The sequence below is a fragment of the Kryptolebias marmoratus genome, linkage group LG1 (assembly GCF_001649575.2).
Source record: "Kryptolebias marmoratus isolate JLee-2015 linkage group LG1, ASM164957v2, whole genome shotgun sequence".
In the NCBI taxonomy this organism is placed as follows: domain Eukaryota; kingdom Metazoa; phylum Chordata; class Actinopteri; order Cyprinodontiformes; family Rivulidae; genus Kryptolebias; species Kryptolebias marmoratus.
The window spans coordinates 15,523,496-15,548,722 of record NC_051430.1 but is presented as its reverse complement, the minus strand read 5'-3'; the positions used below and the strand labels follow the sequence as shown (position 1 = coordinate 15,548,722).

The following is a 25,227-nucleotide window of genomic DNA, read 5'->3' as shown; positions in this document are numbered from 1 at the left end:
TGTTCAAAGCTTCACATACACTCATGTTCACTCACAGATGCAAAAAAAAACCCAACATTTTTTAATACACACTTACTTCCACAGATGTGTAACAGTGGCCTAAGGGAAGGGATCACACAAATAAACAAATACCAGGGCAAAGGCTCATGGGAAAGACTGGAGAGACAACAGTCATCTTTGCATCACAAGATGGCAGAAAAACAAGAGTTAGACAGGCAGCACAAAAAATATGCAACGTAACCCTTTCAGTTTCCAGTAAAGTTCTTTTTTTTTGTGGGGGGGGGCCTGGTTGTTGGTACAAAACACTAATATTTGACAAGAACATACACGTCTACAACCTTGTCTTTCACTCAGGTTGTCTGAGCTGCTGTAAGAGACCAGAAAGAGGTCAATCTCTGTAGAACTCTTTCTGATGAGCTCCTTTTTCCATCCAGGCTTTCCAGTCATCTACCTACAGCTCTGCTTAAAAATTTACATAAACCTTAGTGTGATGACAGTGTGAGGCTTCCAGTTTTTCTCTAAGGGTGAAAGGTTGTACACTATGTATATTCACAAGGCAGAAAAAGTAATCATGGGTTTTCTGAAATCAGCACAAGGTCAAAACTCCACCCAAGCTCAAAAACATGCATTTACTCACTAAGATTATTCATTTAGTTGTAGTAAAAGTTCTAAAATGTCTTCATTTGCCAAGGTTTTCAAATTTCCTCTTAGTGATTATGACTGACTGCAGCTGATAACTTCTTTGTGCCAACAAACTAAGAGTTTGTGATAGTATATAGAATGAATGGAAAAGTCAAAAACACTCGCTGCATTTAAGCAACTTATGCTGGTATAAAAACAGACAGAAGGAAAATATGTAGAGGCTTAAATCCTTTAAATTTTATAACAATTATTTTACTCTATTTTCAGAAATATACAAAAGATGAACTATTTAAAGCATCACCTGATATGACTGTTTGTGTATACTATTTAACAACCTTAAAACAATAATACTGTCATCACCAACACAATCTTTATGCTGTGTTCTTCCAATATAGCTATTGATTTTGTTTAAAATTGATTTTCAGTTATCGAGGAGCCTTGGGTTGCTTCATATTACCTGAATTCAGTGACTTGTTGCGTGGCTACAAAAGCTGTGGTTGTAATTTCTCCTAAACTAAAACAAACTGTGACATTTTGGGAAATAACTGATTTGTTTTCCTGCTGAGAAACAGATAGAAACATGATGTGGTTGTTAAATTTGTAAACTGAATATGAAGCTGCAGACGGCAGGAGGTAAGACCAGGGTTATAAATCAATTGAAACAGAAATAAACTGTTTGGCTCTATTTAAATGGAAAATAATTCAACATTTTAAACTGAAGTCTGACAGGGGTCCTTCTCTGGAGCATTTCTTAACCTGAGCAAGTGACATACTAGTTTGTTTTCTCTCTACAAGAATGTTGAGCAACCAGCAAAAACTTACTATCAGCAACAAAGCAAATGACTTCCCTAAAACGCCTAAACCATTTCTTTCATACTATGATAAACCAAAGCATGTCTTATTAGTTTTGCCACTGAGAAAAATACACCCATTCCCTAAGAGGAAGTGATCCCCACTTGATGTGAAGCTTTGCAGATGCTCACAGATGGTGAGCAGTTCCAAGAAGAAGAAGAAACAAACTGTTCTTAACTGAAAGTGATGGACACTTAAATACAACAGCACCACAGTAGCTGAACAACCAAAGACTGTCACTGGCAGCCATTCCCTTTCAATTGTACACACATGTACACACACAAATACAGCTGCTGGCTTAGATAGATTCAAGACACTGACAAGCACTAGCCACTGAATCAGAATACTAATAGAAAAAAAAGAGTAGACTTAAGACACTCAGCACCAAAGAGCCAGTACTGTCTAAGAAATATCTTGTACGTTGATGTACTATAGGCTACTCTGCTTGTCTGACTGACTGACACTCGCTCTGATTCCTCAGGCAGACAGCAAACTGACATCAATATGGTTTCTCTGTTGTGTCTCATGGTGAGTCTGTCTGCTGTGGACGGGAACGGCAGCATCTCAGTACTGGCTGGGAACAAGCCTTTATCATGCATCTTGTACTGACTCGTACTGTCGCTTCAATGAAGCCTTCCGGTCCTCTGCCTGGAAGGCACAAATCCTAGATGCAAAAAATGCAGGTCTGTGTGTGCGTTTCTGCTTGAAAGCAAAATATCTTGCACCCACAAATGAACAAAAGGCACACAGACGTTTTGTCTGGGGCATTTCAGCTCGCCGTCTCGCAGTGGCGGACAACAATGTCCTGTTAATGTGCTTAACAGGAGTTGTTGGGCTTGTATTTGTTGCTCTCTGTGCCTTACTGGTAGGCTGGACACTACTTACTACTGTTCACAGTGTCCTACAGAAAAATACATCTTGTTTGATGCAGTGACAAAGGAGCAAAACTACAAAAATGGTCTGAGGCATTCAAGGTGGAAGAGAAAGGGAGGGAGCAGATTCCTTTATAGTACTGCCAACTAAACCACGCAACAGAAAAAATAATAAATGGATAATCAGAGTTTAATGTAGCTTTAGCTGCGATCAACGACAGTGCTGGATCCATGGAAGAACAACTGAACAAATGACTGATCAATTAATTCATCCATCGACAAAGAAATAGCTACAGATCTGCATGAAGTGTAATGATGTATTTGCTAATTTCAAATATCTTCAAGCAAAGTAGAACAGAAAAGCCACTTTTACTCAATTCTTTCTACATGTAAAGCTTTTATTTCTCCCCCATTCGGTTCTGTTAGCTTTAAACAAGTCAGCATGGATCCAAAAGTAGGGCAGGTATTGTGCCGGATCACTTGATGTTGTTGGTCCCACTTATACGGCCAAACGCCTACAGCAGCGAAAAAAAGCTACGCAGCAGTTTAATTCTGCATGGTGACATTCCTGTCCAAACAAAACTCTTTGTGAGTGCATACAAACAAAGAAAAGTTTGCTTGTCAGTAGAAAGTAAGAATCTTTTTTTTCTCATGTAGAGTAGCAAAGGGATCAACAAAAAGAAATGGTGCAGGGGAAAAAAAACAACATTTCAATCAAACAAGAGTTCTTTCTGTGAAGAGCTGCCAGCCAGGAGAAATGGGGCTCATATGCGTCACAGGTTCAATCCCACCTTACAGGTGACAGGCCTGCCTGATGCTACACCCTTGGCTCCCCGTTCACCTTACCTAATAACACACACAGTATAAGGCGTGCAGACACACACAGACGCCCAGACAACAAGAGCTAGTTAAAGTCAAAAACAGACAAAAAAAAGCAGGGGAGGCAAGGAGAAAGTGGGGCGTTAGCACAAGCAAAGATATCGGAAGAGGGTAAAAGTATAAAGTGAGGTAATGCAGCAAGCACATAACCAATTTAGGAACACAAGCGGGGAGCTTAAAGGGGAAAATAGACAGGAGAAGAGGTGTGTTAAGACCCAACGCTGCTCAAAGCATCCTCCACCCTCGCTCCTCTCTGCTCCCAAATGTTGACAGTACAAGTGCAAAACAGGCTTTGAAGTGTGCTCTGCTGAAGGGGTGCCGTGTACCGCGCGTCGTGCTTCGTTTAACAGTGTTACCCATAAAGCATCCTGGGACCTGCTCCTCGCTCCCCATCTTACTGTCTTTCATTCTCTTTCTCCCTCTCACACCGAACCCTTTTGACAGGGTTTTGATGATGCCGGTGTGGGCAGACAGACAAGGTGGGTGATGGTGGTGGTGGTGGTTGTGGGGGTGGGGGGGATAGGCAGATAGGTGAGTAAATAAACAAATTTTAAAAAGCAAAAGAGTTGTCATTTTAATGACAATATGTTATTCTCCAGTTTATTCGCAAAGAGGGCAAAAATTCTCAGTGGTTTTCATCTTAGGTGACACCTAATGGAGCATGAGGGTTATTAAATGTTTGCAGAGAAACACTAATGTATACACTTCAAACATCTGCAGATTGGAGGAGTCAGCGCTCAAATCTATTGTTGTTTTGAAAGAAACGCCATAACATGGTGACATAAGGGGATGGGAAAAAAGAAAAAAAGAACCGCAGCAATGAGAGAAAGTTTTGCCTATTAGCTGCAGTGACAAGACACAAAGCGAATAGTGACTAATTGTCTCTTTTCAGTAAAATGTTTAAAATTGTCTCAAAAGTGGCAAAGCGAAGAGAGGAGACACTTCTGGTGGATGTGACTGATGGTATCTGGCAACGTTTCAACCCTTAACTACACTGCCTTCACTTCCTGCGCGTCCACTGAGGTTTCACTGCAAACATAAATGTTGCCTAAAAATATTAACTCGACTCCCTGCTGCTCATTAGGCCCTAAATTGGAATTCATGCTTATTTTTGTATTGGGGATTTCATCCAGCTCCTTTACAGCTATCATAAAGGGCCACTTGGCATGCTAATTGCATTGGCCCTACTTATGCTCTCCCCAGCTCACATTCCTAATGGTGTCATAAAACATGCTAGCGCAGCAGCACATCCCAAACGCCAGGTAGGGAATCAATTTGGCCTTGTTTAGGAAGAAACGGAAGATTCTCTGATAAGGATCGTAAAGATGGCTTACACTGTAAAAGATCAAAAAGCACATACATGAAACCGTTAACCAGGGAGGGAGAGTCCTGTTAATATTTCACACAAACAAACCCTACACACCACGCCAGGCATTAAAATAGCTGCTCACAGAGGAAGTTAATGATTTAAGTAAACTGTTCAGGCAGTAAAATAGAATTCCAGGTTCCAATACACCACCGGGGTTTTAGTTTTTAAAAGATGCTTGGCAGTGTTGCTATAGGGTCGCTGCTTTGACTAGCTTCCTTTGCAAAATCAGAGTACCTTCTATTAACTGTACATCTGAGGGAAAACAATTGTTGCTAAAGTTCCTTTTCTGTAAATGCACACTATAAACAAAAAAATAAATCTACACTGTATGAAAATTAAACCTAGGTTTTGGGGTACTTTAAAACTATTTCAGTAATGATGGACTGTGGTTCAGTGTAGCTGCCCTTTGTAAATAAAGTCATTAGAACCTCATCAGTTCTGGTTGCACCGAAGCACCTCTAAATGATGCGGAACAGTGCACCGAAGCACACCTACCCCACCTTAACATGCACGACTGCAGGGAGAAAACTTGTGGGTGTGATTATGTATGTGTGTGAGGTCACGCCGAGGCCTTGAAATAGCACTTCATTAGTCATCCTTGGTGTCAGGCATAGTGGACCTGTGCACCGGTGCCAGCGGGTGCTACAGACACGTGCCCGTGAGGGGATGCTCCATTTGGATCCCAGCACTTCTCTGCATCATCCGAAAGCCTCGAGGGCTTTAATACACACTGACGTCTTTGACCTGGTACGGCGGGGGCAGGCAATGAGGTGAACCCACCACCGGAGGCTCAGGCAGGGTACGCCACTGAGCAGAACGTTCTGGTCTGTTTTTAGCCACTGACCGCAGAGTAGTGAGTATTCTCGGAAAACTAACCTTTGCATTCAGCAAGAAAGTTATCATCTGTATTTGAACTTTTCTGTTTCTTATGTATACAAGCCGTACCCTACTGAGACACATCGAACAATTAATCAACTCCATTTGCACTTTGGCTCAAGCCCTCCTTGTGTTTTTTCAGTTTCTATCTTCATCATTTCACCATGATGCTAATTTTAACTCCTCTCAACACATCTCAATTCTCTGTAAATCTCAGCAAAACTTCATAACAATTACCATTCCAACACCTGCATGAATAAATGTACAGTAGCACTTACAGCTTAGCTAACACAGTACGTACAACTCTAGAGTCACAGGCACTAGACAAGAGCATCTGCCCCCACCTTTCCTAGCCAGCAGGCCCTCATTAGGAGCCTTGTAAAGGCCTCGTACCTGCCGGGCTTGGGGCCCTTCACCGGCTACATACCCACAGGCTCCAGGTGTGTAAGGTGGCTGCACTTCACCGGAGGGGACAGCTTGGGCTCATTTAAGTTGATGGCTTGCCCTGTGCCTGCTGCTGCAGCAGGCCCCTGTAAACTACAAAACTGTGCCGGGGCCGAAAGGGGGAGAGCAGGGAGGGTGTTACAGGGAGCAAGGATTATGACCCTGTAAAGATGAAAGACGTCGTGGGCAACAGGCGATCAAAGAGGAAGTGTGTCAGCACTGATGTGGCAGGGGATTGGTCGTATCAGAGGCCCCGGGTCATTTAGCTCCAGCCACCATCTGTGTATGTGTGTGTCTGGGTGTGTGCACATGTGTGTGTTGAACTTGGCTCAGCAGGGCTTACGAGCCACAGAGGACACCGGTGGGGCTGGATAACACCACAGCTTTCACAAGCTGCCACTTAATTGCTGTTTAAACTCCACTTTGTCTCACGTAGCACAGCATGTTGTAGTTAGAAGACACACACATGCACACACACACACACCTACTGTACATTTCACCTTTAAAAGTATCTGAAGTCTCAAGTCAAAAAGTTAATCTGATCTCACGGTTTATGTGAAAGCAGAACTGCAAGGGGTCAGTAAACTGTTGATTTATGCTCTGCTCCAATTACTAGGATTGCTGAGAAGCAACAGCTAACTGTAATTGTGTGTGAGAGTATATGTATGGAGTCAATCAACCTAGTTATATGCTGGGAACTAAACTCACTTAACCCTGTTATCTTACAACACAGCTCCAGCTATGTAAGAGGAAATTGAATTAGTCTAGGAAGCTATTATTAGGAAAAACACAGAAACTGCTTTGAAATAATTAGATTAGATGTCTGCATGGCTAAAACGAAAGACAGTACGTTCACCCTATAAGTAAACAAAAGTACAACAATGCAGACCAGAGGCTGAGAGAGAAAAAAAAAGGACACAGGACACAATAAATGGCCAAAGCCTTGACCTGACTTCTATGTCAAAAAAGAAAGTTCACCCACCACTTGTACATCTGAAGGTACCCTGGACAGAAAGTCCAGCAGCTCATTGTTATCAATGGTGTAAGGGTCTCGCAGCTTCTTGGTGAATTTATTTATCCCTGTTGGAAGAAAAAAAACAATAGAGGTAGGTAGGGAAAGGATGGTAATAAATGACAAATATTGACACATAATTGAACATCTTGATAAATGCACTACTATATTTTGGATCTCTGCTATTCAACTTTGTTCTGTCTCTCCAACATACTAAAATAAACAAAACATGGAACTAAAACAGACACTGCGCTGGGATTTAAAATGTTAATTTGGATACTGGATACACAAAATGTCCAAAATGGCTTACCCCAGATCAGCACAATGAACCGAAGAGGTATGAAATAAATGAGGACGGTGGCCACTCCGAGAGCCACAATCGCAAGCCAGCTTAAAAAAGGCACAGTCCAGTTAAAGGTGCTGCAAAAGGAGGAGACGGGACGTGAATAAAATTAGCAGACGGGGCAAAAGATCATTCCAGCTTATATGTGATAAAAAGCAACATCCAAACTTTTACAGTTCAACTTCACTGGTTGAAAAGAATGTATGACTCAAAAACACTCTTTAGTCTGTACATAATTAGAAGTCAGAATCGCAAAATAATGTGTTGAAAAAGAAAAAAAAAAAAATATATATATATATATATATTCATTTCCTTTTTCTAAAAATGTTTTTTAAAAGGTCTGTCTGTGGATTCAGAGGTGTACAGGGAATAAACAAATGTGTGTATGTGTAGATATGCTGTGATAAGCAGACAAGATTTACTTAAAAGGTCATGCAGAGCTGAGTGAGAGCTGATGAACATTAAGACAGACAGCCTTTGTGTTTGTGTCTCAGGGTTAGTTGTCACAATGGCAGGATTTCCTGAGAGTAGCATTGAGTTACACTAAGGCTGAAGGGATGCAGAACCAGCCTGGCAACGGAGGAAAAAAAACAAAAAAAAACAAAACCTGGGACATGTGAAGCGAAGCAAAGGGAAGCGGGCTGGGTGCCGAGGAGCGGGCTTACGACTCACTTCTTTATCCTCTCGCCATAGGAGGCCACTTCATCCAGTGCATTCTGCACGCTGATGCACACGTCCTGAATGGCATAAAGCTTGTTCATGAAGCCCTTTTTCTCTGAGTCCTGCAAAAGGACAGATAGAGATGTATGCAAGCGAAGAAGAAAGCAAGGATGAGGGAGGAGGAGATGCAGACGGACAGAAAAAGAGACAAGAAGAGAGAGAAAGAAAAGAGAAGACAGAGGCTGGGCACAGGCATCTTTGTGAGAACAATACACTTTAAATAGCTTTGATTTGGAGAGGGGAGCCAAATCACCGGATATCCTGCACGAAGTGACGGAGCGCTTTCATTCCAGGCAGTAATAGAGATATAAAGTTGGCAGAACAAATCAAAATGTTTTCCCCGTTACAAATGCTCACAGGAAAATTTGAATATGTGAATAAAGAGGCAGAATTAAACTGAGAGCCGAATGGATACATCAATCTTTGGGCTCTCCCTCTCTCTTTCTGCTCCTGCCAAGGCAGCTATAGGAACCGGGCAGAGTCCTCTTTTGTTCTGCCGGCTGGCACTCTGTGATGATGTCACCAGCCATGACATCATTATTATCCTTATTAGCTCAGTCAACCACCATGAACGGCTCTTTCTTTTCAACTTTTGATGGTTGTGAACTTTAAATCTTGCTGGAGTAAAGGGGCAAGAAAGCACAAAACTAGCCAGTTCATCTAATGTCCATAAACCCCACCTCTTTTGCTGAAACAAAGCAAAGAATTTAAGAAGTCATGCAACAGTCAACGAGCTGCCTGCTGAGTGACGGGCAGGCAGGGACAGGACAGATTTGGACACAATGAGGCGATCAAAAGCCACAGGCTGACTGAGGACATCAACACGCAGACTGTCTGTTGGTAGATGTGGTTGGTGGGCATGCTTGGGAAACAAAAGGAAGCAGAAAAACTGTCCAGAAGACTGTTGGAGGACCATTTGACTGAAATATGATGAATTTTCAATGTCAATGTCAATTTTATTTATATAGCACATTTAAAAACAACAGTAGTTGACCAAAGTGCTTCACAATTTTCACCAACTGTCAAACATTTCAGCATAAAACTTGGCATGTTTGGAAAAATCTGACCATCCAGCGCAGACGCCATAGCAAAAAAGTACCACAAACATCAAACACTAAAACATAAAAACACTAAAACCTGTGAAAATTACCTACATTGCAAAGTTTTTTCGTAAATCAATATGTTATGAATGAGGATGGATGGATGCTGTTAGATTAGAGTGGTAAAGTTCTGAGTAATTCCTGTCATTACAACTTGCAGAGGACAATGAACCAATCAAAGACATGAAACCTTCAGGAACTCAGAGGCTTTTACCGCATTTTGCTCTCGGAGTCCAGCCACCTCACCACAACCCTCCCAATGAGACCCCAAACTGCCCCCCAAACCCACCCTCTTCTTTTTGCTCTCCATCCAAGATCAGATAATGTGGAAAATGAACCATGGAGCAGTCACGGAGACCACATGGCCTCCCCAGCAAAACCACACAAGACAAATAGATATAATTAGACAACCTCTCTGGGTTATTTTTCTTCGAAAATATTTTACAAGACTCCCTTTCTTTCCTCCTCCTGCTCTCCTGCTTCTCCCGGTCCGTTCCATGGTCTCCCATCTGTTTTTCATTGCTGGCTCAAACAAATCTCAGAGCGCTGTGTCTATTGTGCTGGGCTGGGTTAGACCGGGCCGAGCCGGGCTGGGTCAGGACATTTTATTTTTGAGCCCGGACTCAGGGGAGAGTATTTGGGGGCCATGGGAGTGGTGTGAGAGAGTGGCTGGGGGTGGAGAGGATAGGTCAGAGGTCCTTGGTGCATAAACTATTGCCACATGCCCTTCGGACTGTGGTCTGACTCCTATTTCCTGTCTTCAAACACGGCTTGGGGAGGCGGGAGGTAGCAATAACACTGAGGGCCACGGAGAACCTTGTTTTCCCAGCTTCCCTGCACACTGCGCACATATGGAGTCAGGCAACCTGTTCCTATAATGGAACCTAATATGCACACAAACACTCACACACACCCTACAGCTATTAGATAAGGTTGATCTGCACACCTGGTCTTGCTGTGTGCCTCTACAATAATACCACATCCCAACATACAGTGGAAGGTGGGAGACTGACTTGTAAAAGCAGCCTCCTTCTCTACTGAGGAAGTTTGTTTTAAAGCACAGACAAAATAATTTACAGAGTCAGGAACAAAGAAGGACACCATGTTCATCAATCACAGAAAAACTGCGTGTTGTTCTAATTATTTTACAAAGTGGTGAAATGGGTAAGCTTTTTAGGACATTTCCATGTCCTGGGGATTGGGTCCATCACTATGGCACAATAAGTTTGATTCCTGTGGTTTTTGTGCATGTGTGTCAACCACAAACATACTGTACATGCAGTTTTCTAGTCTCAACGTGCTTTCATTCTCACTCAGGAGAAGGATCAAAGCCTTTACGTGGACCTTCATCAGGGCAACAAACTACATAAGTTTGATGACCTGAAGGCAAGACTAATAAAATAAAATCAGAGCAATCTCTTGTTTTGACGTAGCTACAAATGGAAGTCATGGTAAAGCCTAAATGCCAGCACCTCTGACAACAGTGCTCTGATGGATGATGCTGTATGATAGAGAGTGTAATAAGCCTGCCTAATGTGTTTAGCTTCATAAATTATGACAGACCACAACTGTAGCTTCAGCTGCATGTTTGTTGCTGACATTTTGAATTAACTGTCAGTGGTGTTTGTATACATCAAAATTTAAATGTAGACAAACATCAAAACGTGAGGATTTCATTGACTGAAAGACAGGCCTGGAAACATATAGATATAGGACCATGGGTTCTCTCTTCCATTAGTTTGTGTTTCAGTCCTTTAAACTCCAAAGGTTCTATGTAATATTCCTGCAAGGGAATCATAAAAATGTACAGCTTTCATTATTATTGTGTTCTGGACAGTCTCTATTTGAGAGATTATATTTTTCTCCTTCATAGCAAAAAAGGGGCTACCCAGACTGTGATGTGAGCTCAAGCTAAAACCAGCAAAGTATCACCCTAATATATATATATATATATATATATATATATATATATATATAAATGCATTAAAACAGTTTGTCCTGTGACTGAAAATGCTTTTGTTTGAAGAAGAAACTCTTTGACATTAATTAACTCTCATCAAGCTGGTAGCAGGAATATTCACTGGGCCTGGTGTCCTCTGTTGAGTGAGAGTTACGTGTTTTAATTGCATGTGTGCCATTTAAAGACAATAAGTGCATCTTTTGTGGTTATGTCCAAAGTTTGCATCATTGTTTGGATGTGTGGCGTGTGATAAGAAATCCCTGCCAAGCACTCATCGCTTTAGCAGCGGGAACGCTCGTTAAGGGGATGAGAGTTGTTTGCACCCGTTACGGAAAAATAACCCTCAGTGATACCGAAGAGAGCCCAGGGACACGCGCTCTCACACGCGTACAAAGAAAACAGCCAAGTCAGGCTAACCACACTGCACCGGCTGGTAAATTGTGGTAAACAAATGTGGTAAACAAATGTGGTAAACTCCTTGAAACACTTGATTAAATATTTAACAAAAGAATGATGTGCAGCGCCTCTGAGTACTCAATGCTCCACTTATTTCTGTGAGATGCCATCACGGCAAAGCACACTTATATACAAGAGTTTAAACTTTGCAAAGACAGTTTGCTCTTCACTGACCCAAGGCCTACAGCTAAACAAGGGAGAGGTCACTGAGGACTTTGCCTGTTAGCATGGACTCAAATATCTGTCCTACATGCACTGGGTGGAAAAGGAGTGAGCCAATTGAGACCATTTTAACCTCCGATCCCACTGTTCTTCCCGCTGGGTTATGCCATAAAAATGATAAACCTAACAGTTATAAGGTAGCAGCGTACATCCCATCACACCAGGAAATGAGTCTGAACCTCAAGTGACTGCTGCTCATTGCTGCTGTGCTAAAATTGCACCTGTTTTTCTTTGTTTTGCATCTCTCAGTCTGGCAGCACAGTAAAAATTGAAATGTCATATAAAACGTGACAGCATGCTAATATGTGGCTCCCAGAGGGCATCTGAAAGCGCTGTTGTTGATTTTGTAACTGCAGAGAGAGAGTCGGTATTCCTCCCATTTCCAACCTTGCTATAGGGGGAGACATGAAATAAATTTCCAAAAATTTGTGCAAGAGCTAGGAATTACACAAATTCAGACTGTGCATATTATTTTCACCCTCTGCTTATATAAAACTTTCCCTTTTCTTTCTCTAAATGAAAACAACCATATGGCATAAAACTTGTTCATTTAATAGCTGAACATTTAGGAAGTAAACGGACCTAGAAAAAATTGTTGTTGTAAGTAATGATGCAGCAGTGATACATCTATACAAGCATGTAATTTTGAATTTGTTTTCTCATGATAAATGGACCACTGTTCTATAGAACTTTTTTAACCCCTTCGGGTACTGGTTTACAGAGTTTCTCATTCACCTATTCACACACAATCATACAGTGTTCTCTGTTATCAATTCCAATTATTAACTTTTCAATTTTGTCTGTTTGAAACTGCATCTTATCACAAAGCAAAGAACATTCAAAACAGTCTTCATGAAAGACATCAGAACCCAATGACACAGCCAACAAAAGTCAGCTCCCCATCTTATTGAACATTTCTAGTTGATATTAAAATGCAAGCTCCATACCAAGGCTCAGTTGTGCAAAACTGATCTGTAAACTGTTGTAACAGAAAATAATATTTTTCATTGTTGTATTTTTATTTTTATTTTTTTTTTAGGAAAAAAGCTACTTATTTGTAAAGCAGCTCTTCTCTGTATTTTTTTATGACATAGTGAAAAATCCAATATTGTTTTATGGCTGACTTTTTTTGGCAGCAAGTCAAATCCAGTATGGAGAACGTTTTATTCTTTATGTTTCCCGTTTAGATCGTTTAAATGGTTCCAACGCTGATGTTTCACTGGCGAATAGTCCAAGTATTACTAACTCCACTGGGGAGCAATGAGCCACAGATTTTATAAACTGGGTGTTAAAAGAGGCCCTTCAAGGGATTTAAAAAAAACACTTAGGGACCTGGCCTAAAAGAGCATCTCTCTTTCGATAGGAAATGACGACAAGACCCCATGTAAAAGCCTCGGATAGAACTGTGCAACTTGGCACCTCTCCAGTGCCACATGATAGAGGCAGATGTTCAGAGTTTTTTCAATAGATAATTTATCCCATACATCCATTTCCCTCCCTCTCTTTTTGTCAAAACACATAAATATCTGTTTAACTGGGGTATTGAGATGCACAGCACGTCCTCTTGGTTTTAAAAAAGCAGCTCTATGGCAAAGGAGTACCCCACTTCTACAAACCAAAACAAAGGAGTGTGAGACTAGAGTGTAAACTGAATGTACGCGTTACCAAAAAAATCTGTATATGAGCTAAAGGTTGCTGGGATACAGTCAAAGTCAAACTACAGTTAAGACCGTTAGCTGAAGGTGGGCCAGACACACACAACGCTGCCCACTAGTAATTAGTCTCTTCACTCAGTCAAGTCCCACAGCGAGGATAAATATATACATATGTAAAAAAGAAGGATGGAGGGAGAGAGAGAGAAAGAGGGATTAAAAGGAAGAGTTGTAACTTCCTTTCTGTTTGACCTCTGCTTTGAATCATAAAGAGAAAAGTTACTTGTGTTATGAGAGTGTGTTTGTGCGCGTGTCTGGTTGCCACTGATCATCTTTACTCATCTCCCTCTGGGGCCTCTCATCACCTCCTCCACCCCGGCTACTCTATCAGGCTCAAGGTCACACATACACACACTCACACACATCAACGACTGCCGCGACACAACTTCTGCTCCTGATCACCCCCTTCCACCCCTCCTGCTGCATGCCACCTGACCCCCCCACCCGCCCTGCCTCACCCGCCCTGCCTCACCCGCCCTGCCTCACCCGCCCTGCCTCACCCGCCCTGCCTCACCTCTGTTCCCCTGCTCCCGCACTCTCCTTCCCCTGTCCTTCCCGGGATCCAGCATGGCGGGGTGTGATGAATGGGGCGTTATTACTCTTGTCTGCCGCTGGCCTGATTTTAGCTGCCCATCCACCTCTCTCTGTCAGTCTGTCTGTCTGGGCTTAAAACACATGCCGCTGCACAACCTTAACTCTTTTTTTGCCTGCCACCACGAAGAGTGGGTGATGATTTGTTTGCTCATTTGTTCGTCTGTTAGTAGAATATTTCATGAACCAGAAGATAGGTTTTTAAGAAACTAAATTGAGCTAAATTTTGAGAAATGCTAGTTTTGTTTATACATGCTTTTATATTTTAAAAGGTGCAAAAATTAGATATTTGCAATATATCATACAATATTTTTCAAGAACAGATTTATATCCTCTCCATGTTGGGGCTAAATTACAAATATGTCACCACTTCTGTCTCCAAAACTGACTAACTTTGGCATAGCTTTAATTACATATGCATGCTAAGAGACACACAAGCAGTAGAGACAGATGTAAAATCCACAGTCTTAAACTTTGTTTTGGAAGGAATAAAGATAAAAAAAACAATAGAACGAGAGTGCATTGCCATGAAGTAAAGGGGATCACTTCTTCAAAAAGTAAATAAAATATGCATCCTCTCTGTGCTCATTACAGATTTATGACTCTTGTTAAAAGAAAAGGTGGCGGCTGCCTCCTTACATGTCTGACTTTCAAATTCAGACGACACCGCTGTCAAGTGTTGTGCTCCACATTCTGTCCAATGAGAGACCGAGAGGGCTGCATGTGTGTGCCATCTCCAACGTGCCGTTCAGCGAGTCTCGAAGAGATTTACTTTCGGGTGGATGAGAGCGCGCAAAAACTCCTCACCTACAGTACAAGGAGCGCTATCCTTTGATGCATAGTTCATCAATGGAAAAGTTCAGCTGCTTCAGCCACTTGTCTGTGTGTGATTAAGAACAATAAGACTTGGGGGAGTAGACATTGTTGCATTATGCAAAAAAAAAAAAAAAAATGAGCATTGGGATTTGCTCTGACAATATGAGGTAGATTTGCTGAAGCAACTCTAACAGAAAAAAAAAAAAAGCACCCACAACCACGTTCAAGTCCCCCCACCAACCACTATACACACAAATACACACTCAGGAAAGTTAGAGTCATTTGAAAACTTATTTGTTAGGAGCTTTTTATTAGTTGCTTTGGATTTATAAGATTTAAAATGATTATTGTAAGTGAGAAGGATGTAGTTAGTCCTTTTAACATGAAAGTAATTGGTTAAAATGCAGACTGAAGCAGGATACTTTTTAATGCTCTTGCTTTTAAAATCAAAAGGAAAAAAATAAACACAAGTGACTCCTGATGTCACATTTCATTCCAGCAGAAACAGAAGTCCCCAAACACAGTAAACACACCGTCAAAACCTCAGCCTACAGCTGTCACCTTGCACTTTACCAGATCTGCAGCGCTACAGGGATGTCACACAAAAAGACAGGAGCAGCTTTCCATGCTGGAGCTCACTTAGCTTCCCCATCACCTTAAAGAGCAGGCACAGGCATGGCCCCTGCAGCGGGTTTGGACAGGGAGGGAGGGGGGGTACGGGGCGGCGAACGTGCAGTGCGTGGGTTTTTTAACTGAGACACGGACAGGGGACAGTTACTGCACACAAATCCTGACGGGACGGCGAATGGAGGCCGCTGGACAGACGATGAGCTAAAATAGCAAACTGGGAGACAGCGACACACACCGGAAGAAGTCTGTGCCAGAGCCACACACATGTCCAACTTACCACCATCACTCGTATCCACTCAAAGTGCCAGGAAGCCAACATATCCTCAAGGATATGGTTATTATCACAGCTGTCCTCCCAGGGGTCTGGTTTAGGGTCCTTGTGGATAGATTACAGTAAGATTTTCTCTTTTTACAAAAGAAATTTAAACGAGTGTTACACAATGTTGATGCTGGGCCTGACATATTAAGCCAAGTACTACAAACAGTTTTAGCCTTGTAATACAGAAAAAAACAACACTTTTTTGTACTCACCTTTATTTAGACTTTGAATAAATTGCTTCAGAAGGTTAAGTAAAATTAGATATATTTCAAAATATGTCAGGCTTGTATTTCCTTGAGTGCATTAAGCTTTTGCAACCAACTAATCAAAATAAGACCAAATGCAAAACACTTATGACCATTTATTTTAAATAACAATGGCCCCCGGCAAATGAAAAGTGGTGCAAAAATAGCAAAGAGGCGGAGAATGACAGAAGGCAACAGACAAAGCAAGAGATATGTATCTGGGGGGAATAGAGATGGTGAAAGATGATCCATCCGATGCATGTGAGCAATAAAGATGGAAAAACAAATACACAATGTAGTGTGTTTTGCATAGAGAGACAATAGCCCTCCACACTTCTTTCACCCTCTTTTTTGTTCTCATCCCTTCCCCTATTAGCCAAACATGATTAAAATGCAGTTCCTAGCAGCATCTCTGCTGAACAGCAGAAAAAAGAGACAGCGAGATGGGAAGAAAAATGAAGCGGATGAGTCAAAAGCATCTTTTACACCGTGACGCTTTTTATCCTTCACAGACTGGCGTGAAGAAAAGAACGCAGACGTTCAACTTTGTTTCTTTTTTTTTTTTTTCCCTCCCTCATCCTCACGCTCCTATTTTCCTCTGCAGCTAAAACCTCCCGACACCTGAAGACAACCTCACTGCATCACAAGCTCAATAGCCTCCCTAGAACAACATTTCAGTCACGTTTATTTTTTTATTTCATTTTTAGAGCATTGATATAATTCCCAGTGCTCTCTTTAGTCCAATTACATTATGCCATTTGTCTATCCGAGCCATCGGCACGGTGCTGTGACTGGGACTGAAAGAGGAGAACTGGAGCTGCACAGCTCCTTAGAATGTCTGATAATAAGGCGGAAAATTTGCACAGTTTTTAACCATAATCGCAGTTGGACGCCCAAAAAAACTTTACGTGCATAATTGTACACAGAAAAGTCAAAAACAAAGACATGAATGCACAGAAAAAGCACAACATAAAGACACTCTGTTCAAATCAACAGCTAAAAATCTATGATGAATACCCATGCTTGCCAGAAAATCCCAGATAAACACACATCTTTACAATATTGTTGGCATAGACACGTGTGTGCAGAAGTTGTCTACAAGCAGCAAATAGTATAAGCTTTCGTCCTAGCAGTAAAGAGGAGCAGAAATCATTGCATCACCTAAATTCTGTCTCATGTGCGCAGGCGACCAATCAATAAGACAAATAGGATCTAGCAGAGCTCAAGTTTTTGTTTTCAGTAATGTTTAATGTTAATGATTTCAATGTAACTTTCACTGTCACTCAAATATCCACATCAGCAGCTCTCAGTAACAAAATCTAATGATTTACTTGGAAATGTTTGCATATGTGTGCTTTACTGGTCAATAACCAGCTTGAGTAATGGCAGCCAAAGGTTGGAAACTGATCAGCTAATACCAAAGGAATTTAGTCAGGTTACTTCCGAGAATGGGCTAGTCTTACAAGATCTGACGCACGTTAGAAAATTATGTAAGCAGTATGCATCATAAAAGCTGTTTATTTAAGAACATTGTAAAGTATGTGTTCCTATGAACATGAAGGTGTTGTGTTACTCTGCAACACTTCAATGTGAAATGCTTCTCCAGCTTTAGTTATTTATTTACATAACCAGTGCCTTTGTAATGCAAAAATCTTACAATGCATCCTAAAAATTTGCACTAAATTCTAAACTGCAAAACAGCTGCCACAATAGACCCCATTCCTCTCGACACTTATGCACAAAAAAAGAAACGAAACAGTAAACAAGTTACTATTGGAATGCAAAATAAATTAAATCAGAATGTCTTCAGGAACTGTGCCCAAACAACACTGTAAAATGCCATAAGATACTCACATTTTTTAAGTTATTGTGTTTAAACTGTGCAAAAATGGCTCCTCCTCTTGTACAATGAGGAGAAATTTAGTAAGAAACGGGAGAGGAAACCGTTTTTGTAGGTACATGTGTGTGAGGGAGATATTGATAGATATCCACGCTGCAAGAAAAAGAGAGGGGGTGCAGTAAGCAGTAAGCCCCTGAGCAGGACATGATTGCAGTGTGTATCTTATCTGTGTCAGGTCCTCCTGAGGCTAGTGGAGCCTAGCTGAGCGGAGCACAAGCGCTTCAGTGACCAGTCAACCGTGTGAGGGTAATCTCTCCACTCCTTCAGTCTGCCTCTCTCGCTCATTCATTCTCTCTCTCCCCATTTTTTCCAGTAAGACCCCTTGTGGGAGGCAGCTGAGCCGCACATACACACACATGCAAGACGGTCAAAAAAACGGACAACATATTTACGCACATAAGCACACACACACACACACAGCCCAAAGGTGATTTTGTCCTGCCAGCTCTGGACAGCAAGCCCACAGGTGAGAGGAGACATCATTGGCTAGATTACACACTGAAAGCCCTGCAGCCAGCAGCCTGTAAATACAGGAATGTGGAGCGTGATTTTGTTATCTCACTCTACTCCAAAATCAAGCCGGATTTAAAGATGCAGAAATGGTCTCTAATGGTACAACAGAACTGGTTTCTTAAATATGAAAAAAAAAAAAAATCATAACATTGCTCTATGCTGAACAAAGTGGGTCTAAATGTTATCATTGCATTTAAATAATCCTTCCTTTTTTTGCACATTTAAATTTGCCTTGGCCCTGAAGGTTCAGCTCACCTTTTCTTACAGTGTAAACCTATTCTTAGACTGAAGCAAAAATAGTTCAGTCATAACAGTGTTTCGACAGCATGTTGCCATTTCACCATCTGTAAATACAATAACTTGTTTTACATGCAAAATTATTAAATACAGAGGTTCTACGTGAAACCATGTTGTTTTATTTCATTTTTATTTTTATTTTTTGGAGTATTTGAATTTTTACAAACCTATTCATCAGTCCATTTTCTATGCCTGTTTCTATACCTAATTCTGTTCATGGTCATGGGGAACTATCTGTCCATCAGAAAAAAACAAAAGTGAAACAACAAAAAAGGTTCTATAATGAAAATACTGTATACAAGATGTTACATACTAAAAGTGCCAGACTTCAAAGCCTTTTGACTTACTATGAATCTATTTAGTATTTCCATTTTTCATCATCAGTGCAAAAAAATACCCTAATATTTTAACAATGGAGCTACACTCAGTAATATTCATTATTTTATTCCTCTTCTCTGGTCTTCCCATTGATTTTCCCACTACTGCACCAAATGTTCAAGTTATGTTACATAATGTTTTCTGTCAAAGCATTATTTATTAGTAGAAAGCATTTATGTTGTTCTTATTAATAGTCCTACCCTGTGAAAAATATATATTTTTTTACCAACACTTGAGGATTTTCCATTAGGTCCAACTGAGTTATACCATAGGTATTCAAGTGGTTGAAGTCTGATGCTTTACTGATAAAAACAAATTAAAGAAGACACTCAACTGTATAATTTGATATTAAAAACTCTCACAGGAAAACAAGACAGCGGAATATTGTGACGTTTCATGATGCATAAAGTCCACTTTGACAATTCTCCACCTTTTTAGTATAGTTGAAGGTGAACGGTGTGTGTAGACAACACAGATCAAGCAGCATTCCACGCTGTAGGTCAGCACACACACATACTTGCAGCAGGAAACAGGGGAGGAGAAGTAAGGAGAAAAATTAGTTCACGTCTACCTTTTTTTTCTTTTTTTCTCCACCCTTCATGTGCCTGCCTTAAAGCCTGCGTGGCTTTTAACAACTCAGCCGTCCCAATCAATTAGCCTGGACGCTGGACTTTCATTGAGATTAAGTGACTAATATCAGTGCTTGCTCACGAGAAAGACACTTTTCACGTCTGCCCAACAATCTGCTAAGTCAAAACACATGTGGTAAGCCGAGGCAAAAAGCCTGCAAGGGGTCCTCTCAGCAATGAAAAACAGGTGCTCCACTTTTTGGCCATGTAATACCCTATTTAGCCTCTGGAGCAAAGGTTATCCAGCTAATAGCTGCCTTGTGGTGCACTGGGAAGAGCTGTGCACATGGCTGAAGTAAACATCTGGGACAGATTGTACATACTTGCAACATATGCTTCAAGTTCAATTAAAATGAGGCCTTGGCACATTTATTAATCCTTTTTCCCCTCTCCTCTCTCTCTGCTCTTTCTACTCTTCCAACTCTCCCCTATAGGCCTGTGCCATAAAAGAGGCCTCCTTTGACCCGTCCTTCATACTTACTCATACTATCTGAAGCCATGGTTCTCATCCAGTGTAAAAGACCTCACATCTAATGTGAAAGGCAACTTTGCTTAGCCTTGAAACCCTATTTGTTCTGCACTTAACCAGGTTGGAGGAAGAGCAAAAGGAAGACAGAGAGAGAGAGAGTATGTGTCAGAAAGGGAGAATGAAAAAAGCAGGAAAGGAGTTGATTGAGGGAAGAAAAAAAGGAGTGTGTGAGGGGAAGAGAGAGATGTAGACGAGGAAAAAAGAAAAATAGCCCCCTTTCAACCTTCCTACGGCTTAAATAAAATGCTAACAGTCGAGGGGAGCAATAGATCAAAATGTATGAAGTCAGAGTTGGTAAATTGTAGCCTTTGTGGTAGCTGTGCTATCCAGCATCCCAGCCCTGTGTGAACAGAGAGCAAGGCCTTCTTATTTGGAATAATCAGTATGGCACCAAATCTGACTGCGGCCACACAAGCCGCCTCTACACCTCATTTCAATATAAAAGTTCAAAATGTATTTCACATAATCTGTCGCTTTTCAAATGCCTGTATCTCTTTTTTTTCCCCTAAGAGGAAGTAGGAAATGCAATGGAAGAGAAAAGATGTAAAGAAAAAGAGAAGTTCAAGGTTGTCTGGTGCATATCTTCAGTCTCTGGCCCCCCTCCTGCACATTACAGCCTTGAAACTTCACAATCATGGAACTTTGCTTCTCCATCTCTGTGGGAGAGGATGTAATGCTCAAATATCTTTGTGTGCTCACGACCAAACGGGCAGCCAGGCTGACTGATGCTTGACTGGGATGACTATTTGACCATCTGCACTACAAATGTGTGGTTTTTTAACCGTTTCGTTGAATGCGTCCACTTTTGCTTTGCAGTATGTTCAGCCTGCAGTGTTCCCGATTGCCAAAAGGCACTTTACAAACATCATTACATCCAGTCGGACAGTTCTCTTAAGAGTTTTCCTCCCACAAGACTAAAATGACCACATCCCAGCTTGCACACCTGTAAAATTCCAAAGCAGGGGTTTAAGTCTTTATAGAATAAAAGGTTTCATTTGAACATGACTTGGACTTCGATGCCTTCATTTAACTCTTTTTATAACTTGTCATACAGTAGTATCAAACAGAAAACTGCTCTAATTTCAAAAGTGACACACGCACACACAAAAAGCACAACATAGTGACTGGATAAAGAGTTAGATCATTTCAATTACCACCCCCAAGTGGACCATTGACAGGGTACTGTACCCTTTCCAGTAGCATTTGTTTCAGTAGCTGTTCCTGCAGCGTTACGAGCAGAGGCAGTAAAGCAGCCACCTGTTGTTACCTGATATTGTCTGGACAAGCCCAGATGCTGTTTTACTGGGACATAAAGACACACTGAATGGACCTAAATCGCTAACTAAGCACTTTATATGACTGCATGTTCCCAGGAAGAAGGGTGTGAAGCACAGTGTGAGAAACACAAATTCAACATAGCGGTGCTAACATGAAAATATAAGGATAGTGCTTCAACTACATTTGAAAAAAAAAAAAAAAAAAACGCTCAAACAAGCTACAAGGTGGAAAGGTGAGGAATGTGCTGTGGATATTCCTTTAGAGAAAACTTTTTAAAAAAGGTTAAAAGGTTGTACAATCTGTGAACATGTGTTTGTGCCTCAGGCGATGAGAAAAACTGAACAGAGGAGGGGGGTGGGAGGGGAAGACTGAGTCATTTCGTTAGTCTGTTTGTGTTTCTGGTCTGTGAAGCCGTGTCGACCCCTCCTGAGGCTGTTGTGTGTTCGTGTGTCCCAGACATGAAACATAATTACCTTGTCATCTTTGTCAAACTCCTCATCCTCATCTTCCAGCAGGTCCTCCACCGCTTGCTGATAGATGCAGAAAAAGGAGGAAAAGAAGGAATAAAAACATTTAAACATGAGATAAACGCTAGATAAACATTATCAGAAGAGCCAAAGAGGCACATTAAAGCTGATTGGTTCTGCTTATGTTTGGCTAAAGTTTGCTAATGAGTGTGGAGAGCATGAAGATATCCCAACTATCGGATTTCTGATTACTTTATATGTCACAGGCTTCAGATTGGTTCTGATGTAGAATTTAATTTTAGAAACATTCTGTTGTTCAAACATGTTGACACTTTTAGATGTGTAAGCAAATGCTCCAGCTTTGAATTTCAGCAGGCTAAGGATTAAAATCTATTCATCTACTCAAATCACAGAGCAAAGAAGTATTTAAATCCCTCTATGTTTCACTGAGAGGGAAAAATCTTCTGATTCTACTCTGTCTCTTCTGACCTCCCTAACCTTTGCACCCGTTTGCCTCCTATACGTTCACCTATCTTTTCTTATTTATTTTACGTCCTCCAACCGAATGGCGCTCTGTGAAAGGAAAAGAAGAGAGCTTTAAGCTCAGAGTGAAAGTCTCAAAGAACTGCAACTATTTGCTTCAGTGAAGCACAACCGATGAAACTGGAGCTGGTGTTACTCCGAAGCCCCAAGACACCCTGAGACAAACAGTACAGCATGAAGAAAAATTGCTTGCCTTGAAACACAATCATGCACACACATTCAAAACAACAAGCAACACAACACTGGTGCATGGAAGTTTGAGTTTTTTCCTTTGGAAATGGAAATTTTTACACGCACAACATGAGACAGATGAATAAGGATAATGCAGACCTCAGTATCCAAATGTAGAACTAAATTTGAAAGAGATGCAAGCATCCTAAAATACAAACTCTGAACCAAAAAGACAGCTTGTTCTATTGGGTTTAACAGCCTGGTTAGAGTTCATTGATACTTTACTTGAATGTTTTTTGTGAGTCTGAGTGAAATTCAGAGGTCGCCGCTTCATTATACTTCCCCTTCTTCTGTCAATCAAACATCCTAGCTACAAGGTCATAATCTCGCTCCCAATTTACATAAACAAACACTCATATTATAAGTCCTCCAGCGGTTAACCTCAGAATTTATCAGCCCTCAGTCTAGTATTGTGTTACGTAGTCCCAACCTCCCCAAAAACCTTTATCAGGCCCTGATTTTCTCACAAACCCTACCACCTCCAGAAGAGCACAAACTAGTTTGGAGACATCCAAAAATCATTACTTAACAACACAATGGCCTTTGTCCTTTTTGTTTTTTCATTNGGGGGGGGGGGGGACTATGTGGCGGCTGACATAAGCCTCTTATGTAAATGCAGCTTCCCACACAAACAAAGAGGAGTTCAGAACAGCAGAGTTGAGAGGGTAGAATCAATAGTGTGTGTGTTTGTGAGTGTGTTCTATCAATAGCTCAGAATCACTTGGGTAAAGTGTTGTGCATGTATGCACACAGCTCCACGTTTTAACTCGCTGAATAGAAAGTGGTTATTCCCGGTTCGCTGCAACTCCATCACCGTCTAGACAAAAAAAAGCTCAACTGTTCACAATCGACAGTCTTTTTATTGATAGAAAATAGACCCGGCGCAACATTATATAAACACCAGAAAGGGAATTTTCTTTTCGTATTCAGCTAAGTTTTTTTTATGTGATACTGTAAAATAAAAACCTCCTGGCATTTCTAAACAACTTTTAACTGTTTAAAAAGACATCATGGTTCCTTTGAAATCCATTCATAGATGCCAGCATACAAATATAATAGAATCCTTCACACAGAGGCTTTACTAGGGGCACGCCTGGCACATGCTCCAAACTTTAAACAAAGGAGCAAGCGTGAGCTCGCTGGAAAAGCATGACCTACAGAGACAGAGAGAATGATAGAGTCGTTTGTCTCCCTCTGCTCTCTGCTCTGCTCGCTCCCTTCTATTGCCTCTGGTTACATAGAGAAGTCATGTTTCCTGCAATGAGACACAGTGTAAAATTAATAAATAAAATGACATGGAACGTGTCATCTGCCCTGAAGATTGCCACGGCTAAATGCGTGCCACTGAAGCTACTGTTTCAGTAAGGGAGGATATAAATTACCTCTGCACAGACGACAAATTTCAAACATCTTTCTTTCGTGTTCTGTACCCCTCCGCATCCTTTCCTCCCTCTAAGACTTGTTTGGTGTATGATATCATTTGTCTGCTTATCCCAACATTATCGTGTTGTTTCAATAACTATCATTACAGAACGGCGTCATCAAAGTCTCGCTGTCGACGGGATTCGTGTTGGGCTTGTGTTGCCTGCAGAGCCGCTCCAGTCAATTTCTAGTATGCGGGGCTGTGGATTAACATATTCAGACCAATTCAAATGAATCAGAAATGATGCACTTTTTTTTTTTAAACAGATTACACTGTGCACCATAAACACATACAGTAGACTGTGATAACATCAACTACATGCAAAGCATGTCAGTGAACACAGTAACATTGAGAATCCCAGTGGCAATAAAACTGTGCGTGCATCTGTTTGGCCTTAGCTTAAACAGAAAATAAAAGCTGATTTAGTAGAATTATTTGTCTGCTGCTTTTTTCATGCTCTTTCACATGCTGTTCTGCATAGGACTTTGTCATATTTTTATTGCATAAATACATAAAAAGATACATAAAATCCCAAAGATATTTAGTTACTTTAATCCTTTTGGTGACTGATATCTAACTGAAACCCTAAAGACTATAATATATTTGGAAACTTCCCGATGAAATTGTGAGCTTCTGGTTCGACTCGTGTGGCATTTTCTAATGACTAGAGAAAACTCAGCTGCAAAGTGCTTGAAAAAAGATCCTCCTGAGTGTAAAAAAAAAAATAAAAATCTAGCAGGAAAGAGGATGTGATATCTCTGTGTTGCTGCAAACCTTCAGTTCATAGATAAATTAGCTTTAATGTGTGAGAAGAAAATGTCGCTAAAACGAACAACGCAAAACGATAAAGTTTCCAAAAAGGTTCCTGCTTGCACGCATTCAACAGAGCAACAGCACCCCTAGTGCGTTTTCAAGGACAAAGAGCATGTTCTGAAAGCTGCTGGGGGTTATTCCAATGATTTTCTGCATCCAAATACTT

General features: G+C 41.1%; 1 protein-coding gene across 5 annotated transcripts in view; it reads right to left on the bottom strand.

The window, feature by feature from the left end:
• Positions 1–25,227, bottom strand: part of mctp1a (multiple C2 domains, transmembrane 1a) — a 129,468-nt gene that overhangs the window by 3,797 nt on the left and 100,444 nt on the right. For 3 of the 5 annotated variants that reach the window (XM_037975243.1, XM_037975244.1, XM_017427957.2), the window contains 5 exons: positions 22,058–22,114; positions 15,774–15,872; positions 7,962–8,071; positions 7,257–7,366; positions 6,917–7,014 (listed from right to left, as the gene is read on the bottom strand). In XM_037975243.1, the coding sequence (XP_037831171.1) occupies positions 6,917–7,014; positions 7,257–7,366; positions 7,962–8,071; positions 15,774–15,872; positions 22,058–22,114 (474 nt within the window). The remainder of the gene's footprint in view (positions 1–6,916; positions 7,015–7,256; positions 7,367–7,961; positions 8,072–15,773; positions 15,873–22,057; positions 22,115–25,227) is intronic. The other 2 variants (XM_037975249.1, XM_037975255.1) reach the window with 1 other exon arrangement.